Genomic DNA, 23,180 nt, shown 5'->3' with positions numbered 1-23,180 from the left:
GGCCTCCTGCATCTTTATAGTCCCGCACGCGAGACTGCATATGCGCCCGCTTCAGGAGTGCTTGGCACGTCAGTGGAATCAGGCTCAAGGACTGTTGAAAGACCTAGTGCTGGTGAGCGGTCGGGCATACAACTCTCTGCATTGGTGGAACCCACAAAACCTTTGCAAGGGCCGACCGTTCCAGGAGCCTGTGCCACAGATTATACTGACGACGGACGAATCTCTCCAAGGATGGGGAGCTCATGTACTCCATTACACAGTGCAGGGACTATGGACAGCACAGCAAAAGAAGATGCACATCAACCTTCTGGAATAGATGGCAATCTTCATGGCAATGAAAACTTTCAAAGTGCACTTGTGCAACAAGGTCGTGTTGATCCGGACGGACAACATGGCTGCCATGTACTACATACAAAAGCAGGGAGGTACACACTCTCTGGCTCAGAGCATGTGGAAGTGGGCCATTCAGAGGAACATCTTCCTCATGGCAGAACACCTCCTGGGCAAAGACAACCAGATGGCGGATCTGCTCAGCAGGCACAGCCACCAGATGCACGAGTGGGAGATACACCCATCAGTACTCCAACCGTACTTCCAGCAGTGGGGTCATCCACAGATAGACCTATTCGCCACAAGGGAAAACGCAAAATGCCAAAGCTTCGCCGCCAGGTTCCCACATCCGCAGTCACAGGGCAATGCGATATGGAAGAACTGGTCGGGCAAATTTGCGTACGCTTTTCCCCCAGCACCTCTAATACCGCTAGTGGCACGCAAACTGAGGCAACACTCGATGACACTCATCCTGGTTGCTCCAATGTGGGCACGCCAACCATGGTACACCACGTTTCTGGAACTCTCCGTGGTACTGCATCAAAGGCTGCACCTCACACCCAGGCTTTTGACGCAGAGCCATGGCGACATTCAGCATCCAGATCCGCAACAGCTCAACCTGGCGATCTGGCTCCTGAAGTCTTAGAATTTGGCTACCTCAACTTGCCGCCAGAATGTATGAATATCATCAAGGAGGCAAGACGGCCCACAACCAGAGAATGCTATGGGGCTAAATGGAAAAGGTTTGTCATATATTGTAACAACAATGACATTAACCCACTGGATGCATGTATCCAAAACATTATCTGTTATTTGTTGCACTTATACAGATGTAATCTGGCGTACAGTTCCATTCATATACATTTATCCGCAATAGCAGCTTATCTTCAAAACAGGCAGCACCTCTCACTATTCAGAGTGCCTGCCATTAAGGCTTTTCTGGAAGGACTCAAGAGTGATTCCTCCCAGACACCCACCTTCACCAGTCTGGAACCTCAATGTGGTCCTCACCAGACTGATGGGACCACCTTTTGAACCTCTACACTCTTGTGAGATTCAGTTTCTAACCTGGAAAGTGGCTTTCCTAGTAGCCATTACCTCACTACGAAGAGTTAGTGAACTCCAGGCACTAACCATTCAAGAGCCGTTCATACAAGTCCACGCAAATAGAGTTGTACTACGCACCAACCCTACATTCATGCCTAAGGTGATTTCGCAGGTCCACATGAACCAAACCATAGAACTGCCAGTTTTCTTTCCTAATCCAGAAACTGTCGCAGAGAGATCCCTAGACACATTAGATGTCAAGAGAGCTCTTATGTACTTTATAGACCGAACAAAGGAATTCAGGAACACAAAACAGCTTTTTGTTGCCTTTTCTCCACAGCACAAAGGCAACCCCATTTCCAAAGCAGGGATAGCCAGGTGGATCGTTAAGTGTATACAGATTTGCTATGCTAAGGCTAAACGCACACTAACCATTCCTCCAAGAGCACACTCCACACGTAAGTTAGGAGCGTCCATGGCTTTCCTGGGGAATATTCCTTTAGAAGAGATATGTAAGGCAGCCACATGGTCCACCACACATACATTTACGAAACACTACTGCGTAGATGTACATTCCAAACAGCAGGCAGCTGTAGGACAGGCTGTTCTCAAAACTCTTTTTCAGACTGCTGCAGCTGGCACGGGCAGCCGCCGCTAACAGGAGGGACTGCTATGTAATCTATACACAGATCTGGATTCAGCAGCCACATGCCTCGAACCGAATATGCTACTTACCAGTATGCATCTGCTCTTGGCATGTAGGGCTGCTGACATTCATATCTCCCACCCTCCTCCCCGGCGCCTGTAGCAGCTGTAGCATTCGGAATTACTATGTAGCATGGACATCACTCACTGTATTAAGCTCCATCTCTGCCACAATGGCGAAAAACAATCTGAGGATGGAGGGGATGCCCATGCGCACTGTAGTCCAGAGGAGGAGCCACCTATCTCGTGATACTTCGAAGACTCTTCCAGGACTACAATGTGCAATCATCCGGACCCAACACTAGGCGGCGATCTATGCACAGATATGAATGTCAGCAGCCCTACATGCCAAGAACAGATGCATACTGGTAAGTAGCATATTCGTTATATATCAACCCTTGATCATGATGTCCATGATATTGACCTGGGAACCAGATGAGATCCAAAAACCTTGGCACCCCAGTATTGGACACCCTTGATTTACACCCAAGTATGAACAATATTAACTTCCCGATGTAGAAGCAGGTGCTATCCCACACTTGAGGTCTTTTGCATGGAAGAACAGGGAAGTTAGTCCAGCAACTGAAGGAATCTTTTGGACTTGACGAAAATGAATGCTTCCACTAATAACAAGTGTGGCATTCCGCCATGCATCCAGCACTCAAAAATGGGGCGACCCGACGACTGAAAATTTCTCCTGAGAGGACACCTCAAAACATGCCATATTTCCTGTTTATAGGCTTCTTCGAAAGCTAGTGTACATATCAAGTCTTAACACTCCAAGACCCTAGGCAAATGAGCTATTTTACTCATGAGAGGGAAAATCCATTTCCCATCTATTTCTAGCGGCAAAGCAAACTCTTAGCACTCTAGTGCACACAGCAAGTCTCAACAAGTGAAGTGGTTTTTCACCGTGTGGTATATTCTGGTGTTTGAGAAATTGGCCCAAACATCTAAAGGAAAGTAAAGAACTCTTTGAAAACTCTGTCACTAGTAGTAGATTATGTGAAAAAGAATTGTGAGAGATGAAATGCCCCCAAAGCCTGCAGGTACTAAACATTCTGGAGCGAGAACAAGTGTAACTTGAGACGCTACTTAACCAGGCACTGTAAAGAGAAACAGATACCAGTAAAAAAAAAAAGGACTACGTTAAGATAACACATCTTCCAACATTTTACAGGTAGAGGGCATTGCCAACTATGGCACCTGGCAGCGGGGAGGGGAAGATAGAGAGGAAAAGGTAAATGGGGCAAAGTTTGTGTTAGTTAGTCATGTTGAACCCCAATAAAAATATTGAAATATAAAAAATAACTCATTGATTGCACATATTGGTGCTAAAGAGGAAAGTGATAGCTGGTGCAGCTGGCAAAAAACAGGATCTGTTTTGGAGGGATTAATGTAAAGGAAGTGCATGACTATCAATTTTGAAACAGCGAATTAGCAGACTAAGGAGCATGCAAACAGGGTGAATGCCTGCATTAATTTGTGCATGGAGTCTGAGAGAGGAATAGGGGTTTGAAAATGGACTCGTTTATCAAGTCATTTGTTGTAAAACACCATAGGACAATGAAGTAGAAGAGGAAAGAGATGCTTTAGATTACATTGAAATCAACAGATCTGACAAGTAGAACAATCGACTGTATGGAAAGTGGAAAAGCGGTCAGATATTGTTATAGTTGAGTGCCCTGGCTGGAAACATTCTTAACCTCAAGAAATATACTGCGGGAATTTCATTTTTGGTGAAGTTTTGAATAAGCTCAACTTTTCTTAAGGGAAAGGCTGTTTCGGCAGTGTTCCTTAAGGCGAAGAAGAACTGTAGATGTTTTGAAAGACGGGTTAAAGACCAAAAAATAAAGATAGGCAGGGTTGATAAAAATGCTGGCATGGAGTCACAGTGCTGCTGAGCAACACTTTGCACAAGATCAGTTCTGACATTGGTGAGTAGGTAGAAATAAAATATAAGTTGTGTGAGAGTGAACCTAATAGTAATAGCAGACGATTATGTCTGTAGTTGGGCAATGCTAACTGTTTGTATTATTAAAACAGGAGTACCTGTTAAAAAAGTGTTCTGCGAATTCAGTGAAGAAGTTCACAATTGTGATGGATTTATTGAAACTCATAATGGAGAACAAAGATATATGCATAAATAATGTATCTTAGTACATTATGACAGTAGAATATTTAATAGACAAGTGAATCCTTTTATAAAATACACTACATTGTAAAGTAAATCTCTGCTTTCTGTGAGTGTTACACAGATATTTTATGGGAACTCTTTTATTATCTCTAGATTAATTTTGTGTACACCAGCTATAAAAAAAAAATGAATCGCTTCCTTTTCCCTCACTTTTTAGATGCAGAGTTTACAAGGTGGAGCCGAAGCCTTGGCCCTTTTGGATCAACTCGAAGCTGATTATTACGATCATCAGCTTCAGCTATATGAAGTACAGTTTGAGATTCTCAAGTTTGAAGAGCTGCTGCTAACTGCACAACTTGAAAGCATCAAAAGACAAATATCAGGTGCAGTCCAAGTATAATTTAAATAAACCATGTACTAGCATAGACAGTGAGTTCTGACGGCTCGATAAATTATTTGGTGACTATAATGGGTAAATGTTATAATTATAACTATATTCCATAAATACCTATATATCACAGTTTTCACCGCATTTTATAGACCCGTAACTTTGATCTATGTAAATGAAAAGTACCATCTTGAGATGCAGCCAACCAGTCTGATTCATCAATATTCAGTGGTTTTCACACAAACACACACTTTGTACCAAATAGGGTTGAATAAGTGTGCATGTTGGTTTTCAAAAACATCCTAACATTCCCATGTTTTCTGGGAGCAAAATGTAAGGAATTTCTCTGCCTTTAAAATGAGACTAAGTGGAGAAATACATGTATATTTATTTGTGTTTGCATATAAGGTACATTTGCATATTAACTCTATTCATAGCCTTTTGGGTTTTGCACTGTTGTAAAATCTGCAGGATTAGGGTTAGGCACATTCACAAAAGTTCATCATTTACATTATTATGAAAATCCTAGGCACTTCCTGCTTACATTCTAGTAAATCACTCCTTCTATGCTTTAATGTATAACATTGTCTTTAGTACATTTGTTTATAACTTGTTTAGAAATTAATCTGGGAATATATAGAATTCTCGATAGAACATCCTGGTAGATGGGACACATTTCACATTTAATTCTGAAGAATTGTCAAGGCTTCCCCACGCTTCTCTTGCATTGTGCTGCTTCCATCTCAATCAACAACTTTTCCATTGTTTTGTAATTGTAGATGGTTCAATTAAACATCAGTCACGATGGGCCAGACCCGTCAACCCTGCTCAACTTGTAGATTTTCTGGTATATGCCAATGTTTGGAGTAAATGCAATAATTTTCAGAAGTTCCTGGAGAGCGTACATTCATTACTGTTTCTCTCTAGGGAAAATGCCTGTACGAGGCATGTGTGACTGTAGTTGTACATGCTGTGCATACTCCTGCCATCTAAGTGTTGGGCCCAAATATGTGCAAGTTCTTTTTCACTGTAGAATGTTTTTTGAGTCACAATGTACTGTAAATCCACCTCTTGCTTGCAATGTGCATGGTCATCGGCTTCATTGTTAGAATGTTTTCTTTCCACCATCAGGTTCGGATGTGTGCTCCAGGTCTACACCATCCTGATATTCTTTTCATCCTTCACAGTTCCTCTCCCTCCATCAGTATTGTACTCCATCGCACTCCCCTTCTCACATATCAGGTTGGCGCCTGCATTTTCATTCGAGGCGAATCTCCGGTCGACCTTGGGCCAAGGTGGGCCTTGGGGCATTTTCCATCTGGACCTTTTTCCCTTCCACTCAGTCCTCTCTTACCATGCCTCACCTGTGATGGAACGGATGCCTTTTTGATATTGCCCTCGGGGTTGCACGAAGCCTCCACTAGGTCTGTAATCTTTTGCTCTCACCAGAGCATGGTGAGGCCTCTTGGAATGCCTGCCAGTCCTTCCAGTCGAAAAAGACTCTTCAAGACTGCCTGGGCCCATCGACATAAGATGTGGTGCAGGAGCGATAAAGATAAGTCAGGCCTCTTCGGCATCCAGGACCTCAAGGGCTGACATCATCCCAAGTCGTCAGCTGCTGATGAGGAGGCTTTCTTGCCTGAGGAGACTTCTGGCTCTGACCTCGAGATCTAAGAGCTCCTGCCGGCGCAACATGTCGCGAGTACAGCTCCCACTGCCCCTTGACACAACTTTGGTCTACCACTCCACAGGTGGCCCCACAAAGTCTGGCTTCTGACCCAACACTGCCTTCGAGCCATGGTTGACAACAAACCTTGACTGCGGACCCTACACCTAGCTTCAGCTCCGTGTCAAAAGAAAATTGTGAAACCTACTCACTCAGCATTGCCCACTCGCAACTCAGTGCAGACCTGGTTAGTTAGATCCAAAACTGTTGGCGTTGAAATCCAGATGGCACGAAACATTTGGTGCCGGCGGGAAGTTCGGGAGTCAACCCCTTTGAAGCAGTCCTCCTGAAACTGCAGGATGAACGCGACACTAACCAGATGCAGAATGTCATCCACCCCCAGATGGGCCAAATTCTCATCCAACTTTCGGTGTGTACACTCTATCTCAATGAGAAATCTCAGCTTCAAAGAAGCTGTGGAGCTCCCATCCACATAGTGTAAGAAGCATGGCAAAGCCACCAGTCCTCTTCCTGAGCCCTTCCTACAACTCCCTTCTACCACACTAATCAGGCCTTCAGCATCACCACTCCTACCTCCTAGTCTGCCTGACCCACTTTCATACTCAACACAGGGGTCACCAGATTTTGAACTGGGCAAACACAGCGGGAGAGAACCATACAACATGCCCCCACAAGGACACCCATGGGATCCTTATGATGTGGATCCACTAGGGGATATGGATCCCGACCTTTACCTTGCCCCCCTCCAGACGATACCTCCTCCAACCACAAGGTATGGGTAGGGCTGCAGCGTACCACAGAGTGGAAAAGCACAAGGTGTTTGTCAAAGAGGATTCCCTCTTCTAAACTCTTTCTTCTGCCCACCGCTCCATGCAGTACTTGTCCATGTTGAAAGGGAAGTTCAAGCCCACTCCTGATATTTTCAAGGAGACGATTAAAAAAAGATAAGAGGCTTCCCCTTCAGACCCCGTCTATGTTAGGGTTAACTACCTCCTGATTCCCTGCTGGTGCAAATTGCCTGTAAACACACAACACACTAGACACCAGCGATGCCTCTCCCCCGGACAAAAAGTAAACGGACAGATGCTGCTGGCAAGCGTGTCATGGTACAATTTGCTAGGTATTGGCGTAACGCCAACTCTACTGGCCTGCTTTCAAGGTGCAGCCGTGCCCATTAGGACAACATGGAGGGACTCCTACAACATCTCTCAGAGGAGCATGGTAAGAAAGGGCACAAGTTTGGAGTCAGAAGGCTGCTGATCTCTAACACCTGTCGGAGGACAACATCCGATGATCTTCCCCTCTTGGCAACACGTCACCTCAGACCAGTGAGTGTTAGACAACATTCAACACAGTTACCTGGAGCTTGTTTTCATACCACCCCACAGACATGTCCTCTACCCTGATAATCAACGCTTGCATTAGGAAAAGGTTCAAGCAATACTTCTTAAAGGGGCTATTGAGCTGGTGCTACAACATCTACAAGGCTCAGGATGTATTCCCTCTACTTCCTTATTACCAAAAAGGCCAGGTGCACAGCGGTGTAGCATGGGTTACCAGCACCCGGGGCAAGGCAAGTATTGAGCCGTTTAACCCGTGAACCGTTGGCACTTCCTGGCGTAAATTTATTATTTGTTTTTTTAAGTAAGTAGTACGAATTTGTTTTCTTCAAAAAATTTGCACCACCTAGATTTTTGCTCCCGGGGCAATGGCCCCTGTAGCCCTGCCCACACTATGCCACTGCAGATCCCTCAAGCTCATTCTGTACCTCGGGCCCCTGAACAACTACATCCTGGTAAAACATTTCCACATGTTCATTCTTCAGGATGTCATTCAACTGCTACAGCAAGGCGACTTCATTAGCTGAACTTCATTAGCTGAACTCAACCTCAAACATGCCTGCTTTATATCCCAATTCATCCAGGGCATTGGTGCTCCCTCTGGTTTGTGGTATGTGACAAACACTACCAGTTCAAAATGCTGCCCTTTGAGGTCACCACCGCACCTCACATTTTTACAAAATGTATTGCAGTAGTAGTCGAGCACTAGCGAAGACAGAGCATCAATGATTTTCCATTCAAGGATGATTGGCTGATAGTGAGCAACAGTAGTGTTGTGTGCACACCCAAGCCACTATAAACCTGCTGCAAGGAAATTGGCTGTACCAGCAGCGCTGTAAAGTTCCATCTCCAGCCCCTTCAAATCTAACCCTATCTGGGAGTCATCCCTAATGCAGAGGTCAGCAAAGCATATGCCAGTCAGGCAAGAGTCCAGTGCTTCATGCATCACTGCTTCTTTATCATTCAGATCCACAGGTCACAGTCTAAACCATCATGAGCCTCCTCTGCACAATGGCTCCCTGAACCACCATAGTTTCCTTTGCAAGGTTATACATGCACAAATTGCAGGCATGCTTAGCTCTTCTGTAGTCTCAGACAATGAGTCATTGGGAAGATCCACAGATTACATCATAATGGATGCATCTCTCACTGGGTTGGGAGTGCATCTACAAAACCTGACTGACCTGGATCAGTGGGAACCTAATCACAGGGGCCTCCACATCAACTGTCTGAAGCTGTTAGCTGTCCATCTAGCATTCAAAGCTTTCCTTCTTGACATAGGGGGCACGTTAGTCCTCCTGCGTGTGGCCAACGTGACAGTCATATATTACATATAGAAGCAGAGAGGCGCTCGCTCTTCACAGCTTTCTCAGATAGCTCAGTCCATCTGGCTCTCCATCACAGGATCCACAAGCTGACTAAGTACCTTCGGTGTTGGACAATGGCTTCCTGTCCTCCGCAGCAGGATGCGGCTAAAGGTCTACGAGTAGAACCTCAACCCTAAAGTCCTCCTTCAGTACTTCCAATACTGGGGGTTTACAGATGTGGCCTTCTTTGCCACTACAGAAAGCACAAAATGTCCAAACTTCACCTCCAGATTCCCACAATCCATGGGCATTGCACTATGGATGAAATGGTCAAGGATATTTGCCTACGCTTATCCACCTAACCCCCTCCGTTCGTGGTTAGGAGGCTTTAACAAACCTCCCTCTTCCTCATTCTAGTGGTTCACCATTCTCATAGAACTTTTGGTATATCCGCATGAGAGACTATCCAACAAGTTAAGCCTTCTAACGCAGAACCACAGAGAAATCAGACCCCTCGACTCCATCAGTCTCAACCTTACGATCTGGCTTATGAAGTCCTGCAGTTTGGTTACCTCAGTCTACCTTTTGAATGCTGAATATTCTTAAGCGCTTGGGCCCACTACTAGTGCCTTCTATGCTGCCAAATAGAAAATATTTGTCTGCTACTGACTTTCAAACCAGATTGACCCCTTAGCAGCCAGTGTTCAGAACATCTGTTGTTACCTACTGCACCTTTAAACATGTGGACTAGTCTTCACCTCCATTCGGCTACCCTTGGCCGCTTCTCTTAAAACTAGGCAACATGTCTCCCTCTTTAGAATTCCAGTCATTAAAGCTTTTATGGAAGGACTAAAGAAAACCATTCCTCCCCAGGTGCTTCTGGCCATGGTGTGGAATATAAACATTGTCCTTACAAGACTAATGGGTCCCCCTTATGAGCTCCTTCACTCAAGTAGCTGTCTTGTGGCAATCCCATCATTGAGACGTGTCAATGAGCTTCAAGCTTTAACTCTGGAAGAACCTTTCTATCAGGTTCATAAAGATAGGGTTGTCCTTCTCACTAACCCTAAATTTCTTCATAAAGTGGTCTCGCCTTTCCATCTTAACCAATTTATAGAATACCAGTCTTTTTTCCTCAGCCTGACTCGGTTGTAGAAAGGGCTCTTCATACCTTGGATGTTAAACAAGCCTTGATTTACTATGCAGATAGAACAAAGTCCTTCTGAAAAACACAACAACTACTGTTGCTTGTTCTGAAACATATAAGGGGAAGGTCTTATCAAATTTAGGCATTGCCAGATGGATCGTTAAATGCATCCAAAACTGTTACACAAAAGCTAAAAAATGTTTTGTCTGATCTTCCCAGAGCACTCTCTACTAGGGAAAAAAGGGGCCTCAATGCCTTCCTAGGCAACATCCCCAGAGCAAACATTTGTAAAGCAGCTACTTGACCTGCACCACATTCTTTAACTCTACACTACTGCGTAAATGTCACAAGCTGATGTCCGTCACGGATCCGCATCTCGTGTGACTTTGGTGCCTGGAGCGTGACCACAACGCGAAGTTGTGCTCTGACTGTTGGGCTATGAGCCCCAAGTCTTTGCTGGAGCAGTCCCGAAAGCTTCTGGACATCCGGTGGTTAGCTCCACGCCGCTCGAGGTCTCGGTCGAGAGAGAGGTTGCCTTGTCACCACCATCACTCTTCATCGAAGTCTTCGTTTTTGGATAAGTCGAAGCACAAGAAGGCGGCAAAGAAACCCAGTCGCTCTTCTTCTTCTCTCTGTAAGTCGACCAACGCGATTTGGGACGCGGAAGGTTCGCCAGAAGAGCCTACTGGGACGACTCTGAGCTTCCCTCCCTTCCCATGAGCCGGAGACTCCCCTACCGAGCTTTGTGCCTTTTACGTAGCCCTCAACTCCATCTTTGAGCAGCCCTACTCCGCCGATGTGCCTTCGGGCCCCATGGATTTGGCTGGGGGCTCTAGGCCTTCGATGCCGGCGGCTTCAGCCTCCGCACTGCAGGGCCCCTAGAATCCAGGCCTGGATCCGGAACGGTGCCATTCGACCTAACTACACCTTCTCCGGCACCGATTTCATTGACAACGCCTCCGCCACTTCCGACGCTGGTTGGTACTTTTGTGCCACTGTTCTCCCCTGGTATTCCCTTTTGTCCTGGGTAGCCAGCAGAGGAAGGTGAGGAGAACTGGGAGGGGTTTGTTCATCCTTTGGCAGATCACCTGGAGGAGAGAGGATTATGGGGAAGCCAGTGGTCTGGATACCACCCCAGATCGATGCTAGTCCGCCAGTGCGATCTCCTCCTCCAACATGGCATCTAAACTTGGCATCTAAACTTAGTCCTGGCTCAACTAATGAAGGGACCTTTTGAGCCGGTTCACCGCTCAGACATGAAATACTTATCATGGAAATTAGCTTTACTCTTGGCTAGGCGAGTAGGGGAGATGCAGGCCCTAACTATCCAAGAACCGTTTTTGCAGTTCAAAAAGAACACTACCATCTTACGGACGAACCCGAGGTTCATTCCCAAAGTTCCTACTGACTTTCACCTAAATGAGCCCGTGATCCTAAAAACATTTTTTCCGAACCCAGTCACTCCAGCGGAAAAGACATTGCACACTCTGGATTTGCAACGCTGTCTAAAATTCTACATAGACAGAACCAAGGACTTTAGAAAGTCTTCGCAATTGTTCATTGCCTTCGGCGGTCCAAACAAAGGTCTCCCTCTGTCAAAACAGGGGATCTCAAGATGGATTTCGAGTGCTATTCTGCACTGCCACAAGATAGCAGGGAAGCCTCTGCTGGGCAAGATCCGTGCTCACTCACTTTACGAGATCAGTGGCTTCTTCTACGGCCCTATTTGCGGGGGTACATATCAAAGACATCTGCAGGGCTGCTACCTGGAGCAGCGTGCACACGTTCACCAAGCATTACTTCTTAGAGTCATTGCAGCAGGATGACGCGGCTGTGGGCCAGGCTGTCCTGAGAAACCTCTTCAAGTGATTGGTGAGCTTTCCTTTCTATCCCACCTTCCATGGGTAACACATTTTGTAATTTTCTTGCTAATGTTATGATATACTTCTTTACAAAATGTGTTTATGGTGTTTACTGCTTGCTATTCTGATACAAAGCATGGGAATCTATGAAAGTTCCAATACTGGGGCAAGAAAACAAGTTACTTACCTGTAACTTTGGTTCCCCAGTATTGGTAACTTTCATAGATTCCCATGCGACCACCCACCTCCCCGGGGAAAGCTCAGCCTTCAGCAGGTATGGTGTCTAGCACACTACGGCTACGAAAATCTGAGGCTCTGAGGTTCCTTCAGGAAGGTTCTACGGGTGAGGCTCTTCTGATTGGCTGACGCCTAGAGTTTGGTCTCTTTTACAAAAAGAGGCTGATATGTTACAAAAGGGAATGAGGCCTAGGCCTTTCCTTTCTCTTTTGTACCTACTACTATGATATTTTTTATTACCGAGACTCCCAGTCCGACGACGGGGAATGATACAAAGCATGGGAATCTATGAAAGTTACCAATACTGGGGAACAAAGTTACAGGTAAGTAACTTGTTTTCTTTTTCTGCAGCGCCAAGACGTCCAAGGGCATATGCACGCTTTATAAAACCACAAATCAAATCAAATCAAGCATAGGCATGGTGGGGCCAGGCATCTGATGGGTCCCCTTAGTGGATGGACTTCATGGTGGCATCGGTTTCTTAATGAGTGATGGACGATGTGGCTAGCATTGTTACTTTGGATAAGTTCAAAAGATGTTTGGTTAGGTTTGTCGGGCCCACTTGCGGGTTTAAGTTTCTATAAATGGCTGGATGTTGTTGCTGAAGAATTTAAAGAGATTGTTGCAGCGGTCCTGCAAGGGGTTGATCAAGTTGGAAGTAGCCGATGCTTGGTGAAATTTATCACAACGGTGAAGATTTCTTTGCTTCTGTTGGTTCTAGCATCGATCCGGTCTGCTAGAGCTGTGCCTTTGGTGAGCGGGATCAAGTCTGAGTTCCTTTGTGTACCAAGTGGCCTGGGGTCTGGATCTTGTTGTATTGCTGTGTTTGATGAGGGGCAGAAATGTGCTGCAAGAAGGGATCCAATTGTTGAAATGTCTTTTGAGAGGCTATTTCTGTGTTTGGGTCTGTGAGTGTTAAGAGCGGTTTTCCAGTCCTTGATGCTGTCCAGTTTCCGTCTGCTGGTCTGATAGTGATACGTGTGCATTGGACCGGGAAAAGAACTCCTACTTGACAAGGGTCTGGCCTGTCCAGGGGACTGGTAAAGGTTTGTTGATTCAGATGTTGCTGATGTTGGTGAAAATTGGGCCCATGAGGAGTCTATCTGCGTGGCTAGGTCCCTTTACTCTTTGTGTGAGACCTAGGCTTCCAAGGTCTTCAATGAATGCTCTTTGTTTGATGGAATGTTGAAACTGGTTGTTTAACCTCTTAAGCGCTGCTGACGGCCAACGGTCGTCACGAGCGCTACCTCCCCAGTGCTGCGCACGACCATTGGACGTCCATTCAGCACTAGTTCCAATGGACAGCGCAGCACTGGGGAGAGATATTTGCGAAGCAGCTAAGGTGATAAGAACTGTACTTAATCCTGGCTACACAGAGCCTGCTAAGTCTGCAAGGGGATGAAACGTATTTTGGTAGGAAACAGGCTGCCTAACCTTCTTGATTGGGGGATACAAGAAGTACAGGAGATTTTGAAGGTCTTTCTGAGCATGCTTTAGTTCTCTTCAGGGATGCATGGGCACCAGGCACCAGAAAAAGGCGTAGGGGATCCTGGAATGTTTCAGTACATTGGTACTTTGGTGCATGGAAAGGGATTTCAGTTGCCTGAAGGCTTCTGCAGTGATAGTTAATTTTTGTATCAGGTTTGTTCAGCCATGCTTTAACCCCTTAAGTGCTGCTGACGGCCAATGGTCGTCAGCAGCGCTACCTCCCCAGTGCTGCGCACGACCATTGAACGTCCATTCAGCACTAGTTCTAATGGACAGCGCAGCACTGGGGAGAAATGTTTACACGCAGCTAAGGTGTTAAGTTACGAAACAAATATTTATTGCATGTCAGATTTGTATTGGGCCTATTTTGCATGAAGGCATGTCAATTGTTAGAGATGTTTTCATGAGTAGATTCATGACAGATAAACTCATTCCAAGCTTTCCAGGGCTAGGTATATTTCCTTGTTTTGTTTGCTTATTTGAAGCATGACCAGCAAAAATGTTTTTGAATTTAATGTCGGTTAAGCTAGAAATTGGCAACTTTAACTTTGTTGTGGTTCATTTTAGAGTATCTGATATTCAGACTTTGGAGGCAACCCTGATAGGGTGAAACTTGAAGTAATGAAAAGGAGAAAGATTATGAGTTTGATAACTTTGCGCTCCTTGTTTTGTTGACTGAGTAGGTTTGTGTATTGTTCTTGCATGCAGAAGTGTCTTGGAAGAGAATGTGGTCAGGATGTTGTGGAGCAGTAGTTATACGAAATAGTATTATGTAGTTACAGCCGCGAACAATTGCTAGATGAGTTAAAATGATGATGAAGGATGCAAGTGTGGGCATGTTGATGTTTATTCACTAAGAGGGACCATAGTGAGTGATGTTTATTTGGCTGTTTGGATATTTATTTGGCTGTCATTTTTGAAAACTTCTATTTAAGACCAATTAAGTATGCCACTAGTGCCGCGTTGGAGAATCTTTGAACATGAATAATGCTAGTTTCTGGTCTTGTCTGAAATGTTTGACACTAGGGGCCATATGTATCAAGCAAATTCGCATTCGCAAACGCCGAAATTTGCAGAATTTCGGCGTTTGCGAATGCGAATTTGCTAAATGGTATGTATTAAGGAAAATCTGGTGCAAAATAAGGAATTGCAAAATTTGTGATTCCTTATTTTGCTATTGCATTTAAGGAATCACAAATTTTGTGATTCCTTAAATGCAATGTATGAAGGAAAAAAAATGCAAATTGTCCTTAAGGAATTGCAAATTACCACCAACTTCAAGTTGGTGGTGAAGTTGCGAATTCCTTGAAAAATGCAAATTTTTGCATTTTTCAAAGTGCCATGTGATGCACATACATTTCCTTAGGGCATGTATGTGCCCCACATGTGCACCCATGCTTATTTCAGGGGTGCAACAGGGTGTCCTTTGGACGCCCCTGCACCCTTGAAATTATTCTCAATTTGCGATTCTCAAATTGCGAATCGCAAATTGAGAATAACTTCCCATTCATTCCTATGGGCTTCCTGGCCCATAGAAATGAATGGGAAAGTATTCCTTAATTGTGATTCGCAATTTGCTAATCGAAATTAAGGAATACTAAGAATTCGCAAAATAATTTAGAATTTGTACGTGCATCCCAATTTGCGATTCTGAAATAGTGATTTCTAAAAAATCGCTATTTCAGAATCGCAAATCAGTTTGATGATGCATATGGCCCTAGATTCTGTATTTTAATAAAGATGTGGAGGCTAGCAGTATCCCCCCTATCCTCCTGTGGTTCCATGGGAGGTTATATCGGGTAAACATTAAATTCTGTAAAAAATAAATAGATGATTGCTTGGAGATCAAGTTTGAGAAGTTGAAAATCAGTATTTAGAAAATAGGCATTACGTTGATATGACATATGATTCACTCATAGCAGGCTGGCAGACGATTAATTATTTTCAGATTCTCATAGCAGAAACAAAAAGTCAGAATATTGTTGTTAAGAGTTACTTATGAATTAGAGGAAGCTTTCTATTTCTAGAAGTTTAAAGATTATGTTCTGTAAACTTTGAAGAGCTGTTAAGGAGTGGTATTTAAAAGAAGAATCAATAATGTTCGACTCTCTAGTTTCTCTTGTCATAAATATTTGAAATGTCTTCATCTCCGCTTTTAAAGCACCTGCCATGTTTACCTGTGTTGAGATTCAAGCTCCTCTCCTTCAGCATGGGGATGGAGGGGAGTGCTCACTGATTTCTGCTGCCTTATCCACCTCCTGAATCCTCTCTCGGTTTGCATGCCAAGGGCCCAACAAATCACTTCCAAGTCGCAGCATTGCCACCTGGTTCACATCCACCTTTTTACAACTCTTCTTGCAGCAGGGGACCCACACAACTGTGCAGTTTCCTCTGCAGAAGGCTATGTCTGAGGAAAGGATGGTCACTCTGGACTTTGATCCACTTTCCCCATGTTTGGGCTTCCTCTTGTATTTCTACATGTTAAGATTTTTCAAGGCTCCTAGCTCATTAGAGATGTCACATTCGCACCCACTGCAGCATAGGCACCATAGGTGGCATTTCACATAATATGTTCCTATTGCAACCATCTTTAGAGAAGTAACAAGGAAATGTGAAAAGTTTCATTTAAGGAATTCTTCACAGCTTACTTGCTTGAATCTTAGCTAGGTATATGCTGTCTACTCCCAGCCATTTTGTGGTGTGAAATTAGCTTCCCAATCAGTTGAGCAGGAGGGTAAGCAGGACAGCAGGTCAAGGACAAATTACCTTTCTGGTCATTCCATACTTACAGGTTTTCTTGTCTCGCATTTTCAACACTTACCCAATACTCTTTTGGGCATTTCTACATCACTGCATGCAATAAAAAAAATACATGCAGGACTTGTCTGGGAATAGTTGTTATAGAATTAACAGATAAGGCCTGGATGGGTCAAAGAACACTCTGAAAAACTATAATAGGGTATTCATTCTTGAAAAGGTTTTTCTTTCTCAGGGTTGTGATTTTTTTACAATAACCAGCCATTTGTAAAGCTGGAACGACATGAACTAAGAATGCCCGAGTCCTAACACAGTGATTATTCCTGATCCTCTTATGGGAGAGAGAGAACAAAATGGAGGGGACTGCCTTACTGGATGGGCCTATCTTTTAAAGGGCAGAATACCTATTCCCTGTAGAGTACAGGTGTCTGCTGTAGGTGTCCAGGATAATCACAGAACAGCTGGATTTATGCCAGATTACTAATATAACTACAATATAGGTAAATGAATTCCATATACTCGTATGTAAATGTATCCTGTGTGGGTATCCTGTAAAACTGGACTGGATCTGGCTCTTCTAGAACTTCTTTGGGCAGCTGTGGTGTAGCCTATTTTTGTTAACTGTTCAGTTTATTTTTATTTGAAAGAAGAAAACCATGTTTCATCATATGCTCAATCCACAGAGCTAATTATACATCTTATCCATATGTGGCGATTCTATAGAAGTGCTACTTAACATTAACAACATTATCCAGGGCTCTGATTACAGGTAAGTAGTCTTTGCTTTAGGATTATAAAGCTTTCTTTGCTAGCAGCCTTAATCATTTTATTAGATATAACTTGCACTTTCTAAAGTTCTTTTCTTGTGTAGCATTCTTGCATTCTGTTTGTCGATATCTAATGTTTGGTTAAGGAGCATACTCCTAATGTGATGAAGCTGAGGAACCTTTAAACGTATAATAGTGTGTTGGTTCAGTAGTCACTGATGCTTTATGGCTGTAGTGATCTTGTATGTGACAAACTTGTTGCAACATAACAATATAAAGTAAAAGCCCCTATGTTTATTTGTCTACCAGTACATGTTGCAGACATGTTCTTTCTATGCATGTGACCTGATTGTTACTTACAGGTCTGTATGTTCATGTGTTCTGATATGTGGTATTCATAGATTGCTGGTTCAGTTGATTGGTATGATTAGGTGTCTTCAGTTGGTATTTGGAGGTGATCAACCCGAGTAGGAGTTTTTTATGGTTTAAATCTTTTATTGAGTTTTCACAAAGAACAAGACAATATGGCCATATTCCGTTAGGCAGGGTTAGCAAGGCAAATGTCAATGTAAAGGCAAGTATGAGTTTTTTAGAGGTGTGCATGCCTACTATCATTCAGCTTGAACATGTGTGGATGAGGTCATCAAGTTATGCCATGTGAGGGTGGTACTCCATTTAGTATCATGACAAGTTTGTCCATGTAGCAGTGATTGTCTAATTATTTGTGAAGCCGAAGGCGCGCCAAAGGCAAGCCCGTCTGCGCCCGTCTGCGACCGGACGGGACCAGGGGCCACCCCCCATGTCAATTTAGAACGTACGGCGCTCCACCTATGCGGTATGACTCGCTTTCCCTGAAAAATTTAATACCACCTACACAAGATCTCTGTCGGCATTCAATCCACCCGGACTTAACTACTGGCATCTGTCCCCACTGTAAGTACACACTCACTAGTTATAGTGGTACCCCTTACACTGCCAAATACTATAAAATGTTTCTTCTAAATTGTCGTTCTCTTATAAAACATGCAGTGCAAATGGCACTCCTTCTAGAAGAAACTAGTCCTGATGTGATATTTTTGACAGAAACCTGGCTCCAAGACGCATCTGACCCGGACATTACTGCCCTCATGCAACTGGGATATGCCCTTCATAGGATGGACAGACCACAGGGTAGAGGAGGGGGTTTAGGTATTCTTCTTAAAAACCACTATCATTGTAGGATCAGCCCGACCACGATATCTAATTGCGAAAGCATGCATTTCTCCTTGGATTTTGAACCCACCGCCACCTTCTCTGGCATCCTTATTTATCGCCCCCCCAATCAAATGGGAGAGTTTCTTGACTCACTCCACTCTAGAGTAGCAGAATTAGTGGTCGCACGACCTCATTTCTCCCTATTAGGAGATATCAATATCCATTTGGATGACCCCAGTAACTCGGTGGCCAGATCTCTGGTAGATGATCTGGCGGCCCTTCAAATCACACAGAAAGGTTTTCAACCCACTCATGAAAAAGGTCATCTTTTAGACTGGGTATTCAGCAATGACCAAAGACTAGACAGACCACTATCTGATCCCGATACAGTGGACACCAGTTATCTCAGCCCCAATCCTCCCTCGCACTACTTTGCAGGGGAGAGAATGGTCAAACATCTCCATTGACCGGTGGACTAAATCCTTGTCCCCCGCTCCCCTCCAAATTGAAACAGACCCTACGTCTCCCTACGACAACTACACCAACTGGCTGCGTACAGCATTGGATTCTGTCGCACCCCTGAGAGATCGTAAAGAAAAAACTAAATCAAGAGACTCACCATGGTATACCCCCCAACTCAAAGAGTTGAAAAGAGTCTGCAGGAAATTAAAACGAACTTGGAGGGTCTTCCGCATCAATCTAAATAAATCTAACCATCAAGAGGCAATTAAAAAATATAAAGCGGAAATCAGAAATACAAAAGCTTCTTATTTCGAAAGCAAAATCACCAGTGCTTCTAACTCTCCAAGTGAAATTTTTAAAATTGCTAAATTTCTCATTGATACCCTGACTATTCCCCTTGATCCTAACAAAACCCAGACACGGTGTGACAGCCAGGCGAATATTTTTATAAGAAAATACAGAACATCACTTCCACGTTTTCATCTCCCTCTGTGGTCACTGACAACAGAACTATCCCACTGTATTCTACGCCTCAGACATTGGATGAGTTCCCTTTGCTTAATGAGGACTCACTTGATATCCTAATGCGGAATGTCAAATCTGGGTCACCTACTGATCCCGCCCCCCCCGCCATCTAACTAAGATCATAAACACTATTAGGCCTGTTATCCTTAATATTTTAAACTCCTCTATCACTACAGGTATAGTTCCTATGGCGTGGAAATGCGCCCAAGTTAGAGCACTACTAAAAAAAAACACCTTGGACCCTGACAACATGGCCAACTATCGTCCAAGTTCACTTCTCCCCTGGGTCAGTAAACTGTTGGAGAAACATATCAATGCCACCATCACACAATATCTGGAAAACAACCTTCTGCTTCATGACTCCCAAGCAGGTTTCCGCCCCAAGTTAGGAACTGAAGCTGCTCTTCTGACGGTGACTGAGGTGGCAAGGAAACAGATGGACCAAGGCGGCACTGTAGCAATTATGTTGCTTGATCTCAGTGCCGCCTTCGACACTGTCAACACCAGCATTCTTCTCCACCGCCTACGCCAAATAGGAATCTCAGGGAGGGCCATACACTGGCTTCAGTCCTTCCTGGAGAATCGTTCTTTTGAGGTAGTAGAGAGCAACACCCACTCAAAAATGTGGCCCCTTGATCGAGGTGTACCACAGGGCTCGTCCTTGAGCCCTACCCTTTTTAATGTTTACTTGCAACCTCTTGCTGACATTGTGCATTTGTTTGGTCTAGACATAGTAACCTACGCCGACGATACGCAACTGGTTGTATCAATGAACCAGCCCAACACCTCCCACCCTAACCTCACTAAATGCTTGGTAGCAATAAATCAGTGGATGACTTCCTCACACTTAATGCTCAACGGTGAGAAAACGGAGCTTATGATCCTGGCCAATTCAGTCATCCCCAGTCCTATGTTAGAATGGCCCCCATGCATGGGAAACCCGCCCCAACCAAAAACCCAAATAAAAAGCCTGGGCATATGGCTGGACACAAATCTAAACTTTAATCAACAAGCGACCGTCCTGTCCGCCACCTGCTTCGGCTTGATGCGGATGCTCAGGAAGGTGTTGCCACTCCTACCCTTCCAAGCACGCAGAATAATGGTGCAAGCAATTATTCTTTCTCGTTTGGATTACGGAAATTCCCTATACCTGGGGGCTCCTATCTCCACCATTAGGAAACTCCAGACTACTCAAAATGCAGCTGCTCGCCTCCTCCTAGGCCTTAGCCGGCGAGAATCTGGCACAGCAGCTTTGAAGAAACTCCACTGGCTACCCATTAAGGCCAGAGTTCTGTTCAAATCTATGTGCATCATGCACAGGGCCATGTGGAAGACCGCTCCATCTATGATTTGTTCTCTGGCGACCCCTTATCTTCCTCATAGATCTCTGAGATCTAGTACAGCTTTCTTAGCCACAATAAACCAAACCAAACGTGCTAGATGGGGCGGGCGATCCTTTTCCTTGAATGCCGCCAAGGCTTGGAACTCCTTGCCTGGTACCCTTCGCAGTGAATCTAACCTGCTGAAATTCCGGAAGGATCTGAAAACTCTCCTTTTCACCTAACTTGGCTCTCTTAGCCCTCTCTTGATTCAGACAATACAGCGCTACGAGGCCTCCGGGTTGTTTTCGCTTAACAAAACACAATTAATAATAATAATAATAATAATCCAGAAGTCTTAGACGGGCTAAATTGTAATGCTATTGGAACCATATTGCAAGTGACATTTCTTTTTATAGACCATAGTGATATGTAGTGCACTAGTAATAAACTGAAACTAGCTAGTTCTGACAGCGTCTGTTCTATAGTTGTAAGCTTAACTGTGTTCAAATAGGGAGTATGAAGAGAGCCTGTTGGCTCAGTCTACTGGATGGTGCTAGAAATGATGCAAGTTTAGCTGTCTGTATTCGTTCCTCTGACTGGTGGAAAACTGATTCCCAGCTGATAGCTGTGTGATTTGTTTTGTAGGTGCCATGTGTTCGAGGCATGTGGGCTGCTGAATTCATATCTGTGCATAGATCGCCGCCTAGTGTTGGGTCCGGATGATCGCACATTGTTGTCCTGGAAGAGTCTTCGAAGTATCACAAGATAGGTGACTCCTCCCCTGGACCACAGTGCGCATGGGCATCCCCTCCATCCTCAGATTGTTTGTTTCTGCCATCAGGTTCGGATGTTACTATCTTAGCTCCAGTTAGGAAAACTTTCTACAAAGCCAAAAGGCTTTCGACAGCGTCGGTATCGTTTCGTTCGGGACCGATAACTTTGATTTGAGAGGACATCGAGGAATCAGACGTTTTTTTTTTCCACACTCGACCAGATCTTCGATCTACGATGGAAAGAAGCCCATTCAAGAGGTGTCCACTTTGCAATGCAAAATACCCGCACATCGATGTCCACCCGGTGTGCAACAAGTCCCCTGTCCCCGGATCACATCGAAGCCAACTGTATGGCCTGTGCCCGGTTCAGGTCGAAGAAAACTCTTCGGATTCGACGCGCGGCTCAATTAGAGAATCGATTAGAGTCGCAGAGATCAGCGCCTAATCCAGAAAACATCTTCGGGACCGAAGACGAAAAGGTCATTGATCTGGAGGATTGGGAAGAACACTCGGATCCTGTTTCGGAGCATGACTCAGAGTATGACGCCGAAGATGGAGAGATATTGGAAGAAGAAGAAAACGTCATCGATTAAGTAGGAGATGACGCAGAGGCCCTTGGGGCCGTAGAAGATAGCTCGGGCGAGGAGCTAGGCCCAACCGTCGATACGGGGGCCGACGATGAAGCACTCGATAAGGCTCAGGTCGAGGGATCGCCACAAGGCCTTACCCAAGATCTATCGAATCGTTTTCAGCCCCGCATAAAGGCCCGGCTACGAACATATATAAAGAGCCATCGGTATCAAAACTGCCATCGGTCGATCCAAAGAAATCGAAAGCATCACTACCAAAAATGAAACCAAAAGTGCAGCTGACTCTGGTCGGTTCCAAGGCCTCAAACCCCCGGAGCCGAAGAAACAGAAGAAGGCCATTGATACTGAGAAGTTCAAAAAAGTCATCGAGCCGAAAGTTGGGGCACCGAAGACCAAGGTCATGGCTGTCGAACCGACGAAGTCGGCACCAAAGAGAGTCGACACAGACAAGAGGCTCGAACCGAGAGAGGGGGTTGATCCTCGGACAAGGCCTGAGACCAAGACAAATACCGGCTCCAAGGACCCTGTCGAGTCGACACAGCCGACCCCATTCGTATCCAAACAGGTGTCTGAGTCACTCCAACACATCAAAGAAAAGGCTACGACGGTCGGACCGAAGAAGGCCCCAACCCCGAAGTTGGTCGGAAAACTTCAGACCGCATCGACACCAATCAAATTCGGGTTGCCACTGATGGTGCGACCGAAGATGTTCGAACCGAAAAAGGGTATCGGAGCCAATAAAGGAGTGTCGATGGGACTAGGGGCTACAGAGGAGCATGAAGAACAGGAGTTGAGGCAGTTCATCGACTCGGACACTGGTAGACTATCCATGTATAAGAGGAAAATAATACCAGAAACACCCATGGAGTCATATAAGATTCCATTAAAGTAGAAGAGGGATTCAACCACATCACCAGTTCTTGTGGAACCTCTGCAATCCTATGGACAAGAACCTCGGTCTTTTTCACCCACATACTCAGATGTGGATGCAGGGGATGACGATAATGAGGATGCCACTTATCATGTGGACACTGATACCGACGATCAGAACCAACCATGGGCAGACCCAGCTGACTCAGGGGATCCTCAGAATGCCCCTGACACACATACGTACA

The 23,180-nt window shown here is 44.9% G+C and overlaps 1 protein-coding gene across 2 annotated transcripts in view; it reads left to right on the top strand.

Annotated features, from left to right (window-relative positions):
- The window catches only part of JMY (junction mediating and regulatory protein, p53 cofactor), a 483,755-nt gene that overhangs the window by 178,040 nt on the left and 282,535 nt on the right, over positions 1-23,180 (top strand). For both annotated transcript variants that reach the window (XM_086960737.1, XM_086960738.1), the window contains exon 5: positions 4,437-4,602. In XM_086960737.1, the coding sequence (XP_086816863.1) occupies positions 4,437-4,602 (166 nt within the window). The remainder of the gene's footprint in view (positions 1-4,436; positions 4,603-23,180) is intronic.

Source organism: Lissotriton vulgaris, chromosome 3_1 (genome assembly GCF_964263255.1).
Source record: "Lissotriton vulgaris chromosome 3_1, aLisVul1.2, whole genome shotgun sequence".
In the NCBI taxonomy this organism is placed as follows: Eukaryota; Metazoa; Chordata; class Amphibia; order Caudata; family Salamandridae; genus Lissotriton; species Lissotriton vulgaris.
Note: the sequence above shows the minus strand (reverse complement) of the source record. Positions and strands in the feature narration are given on the sequence as shown.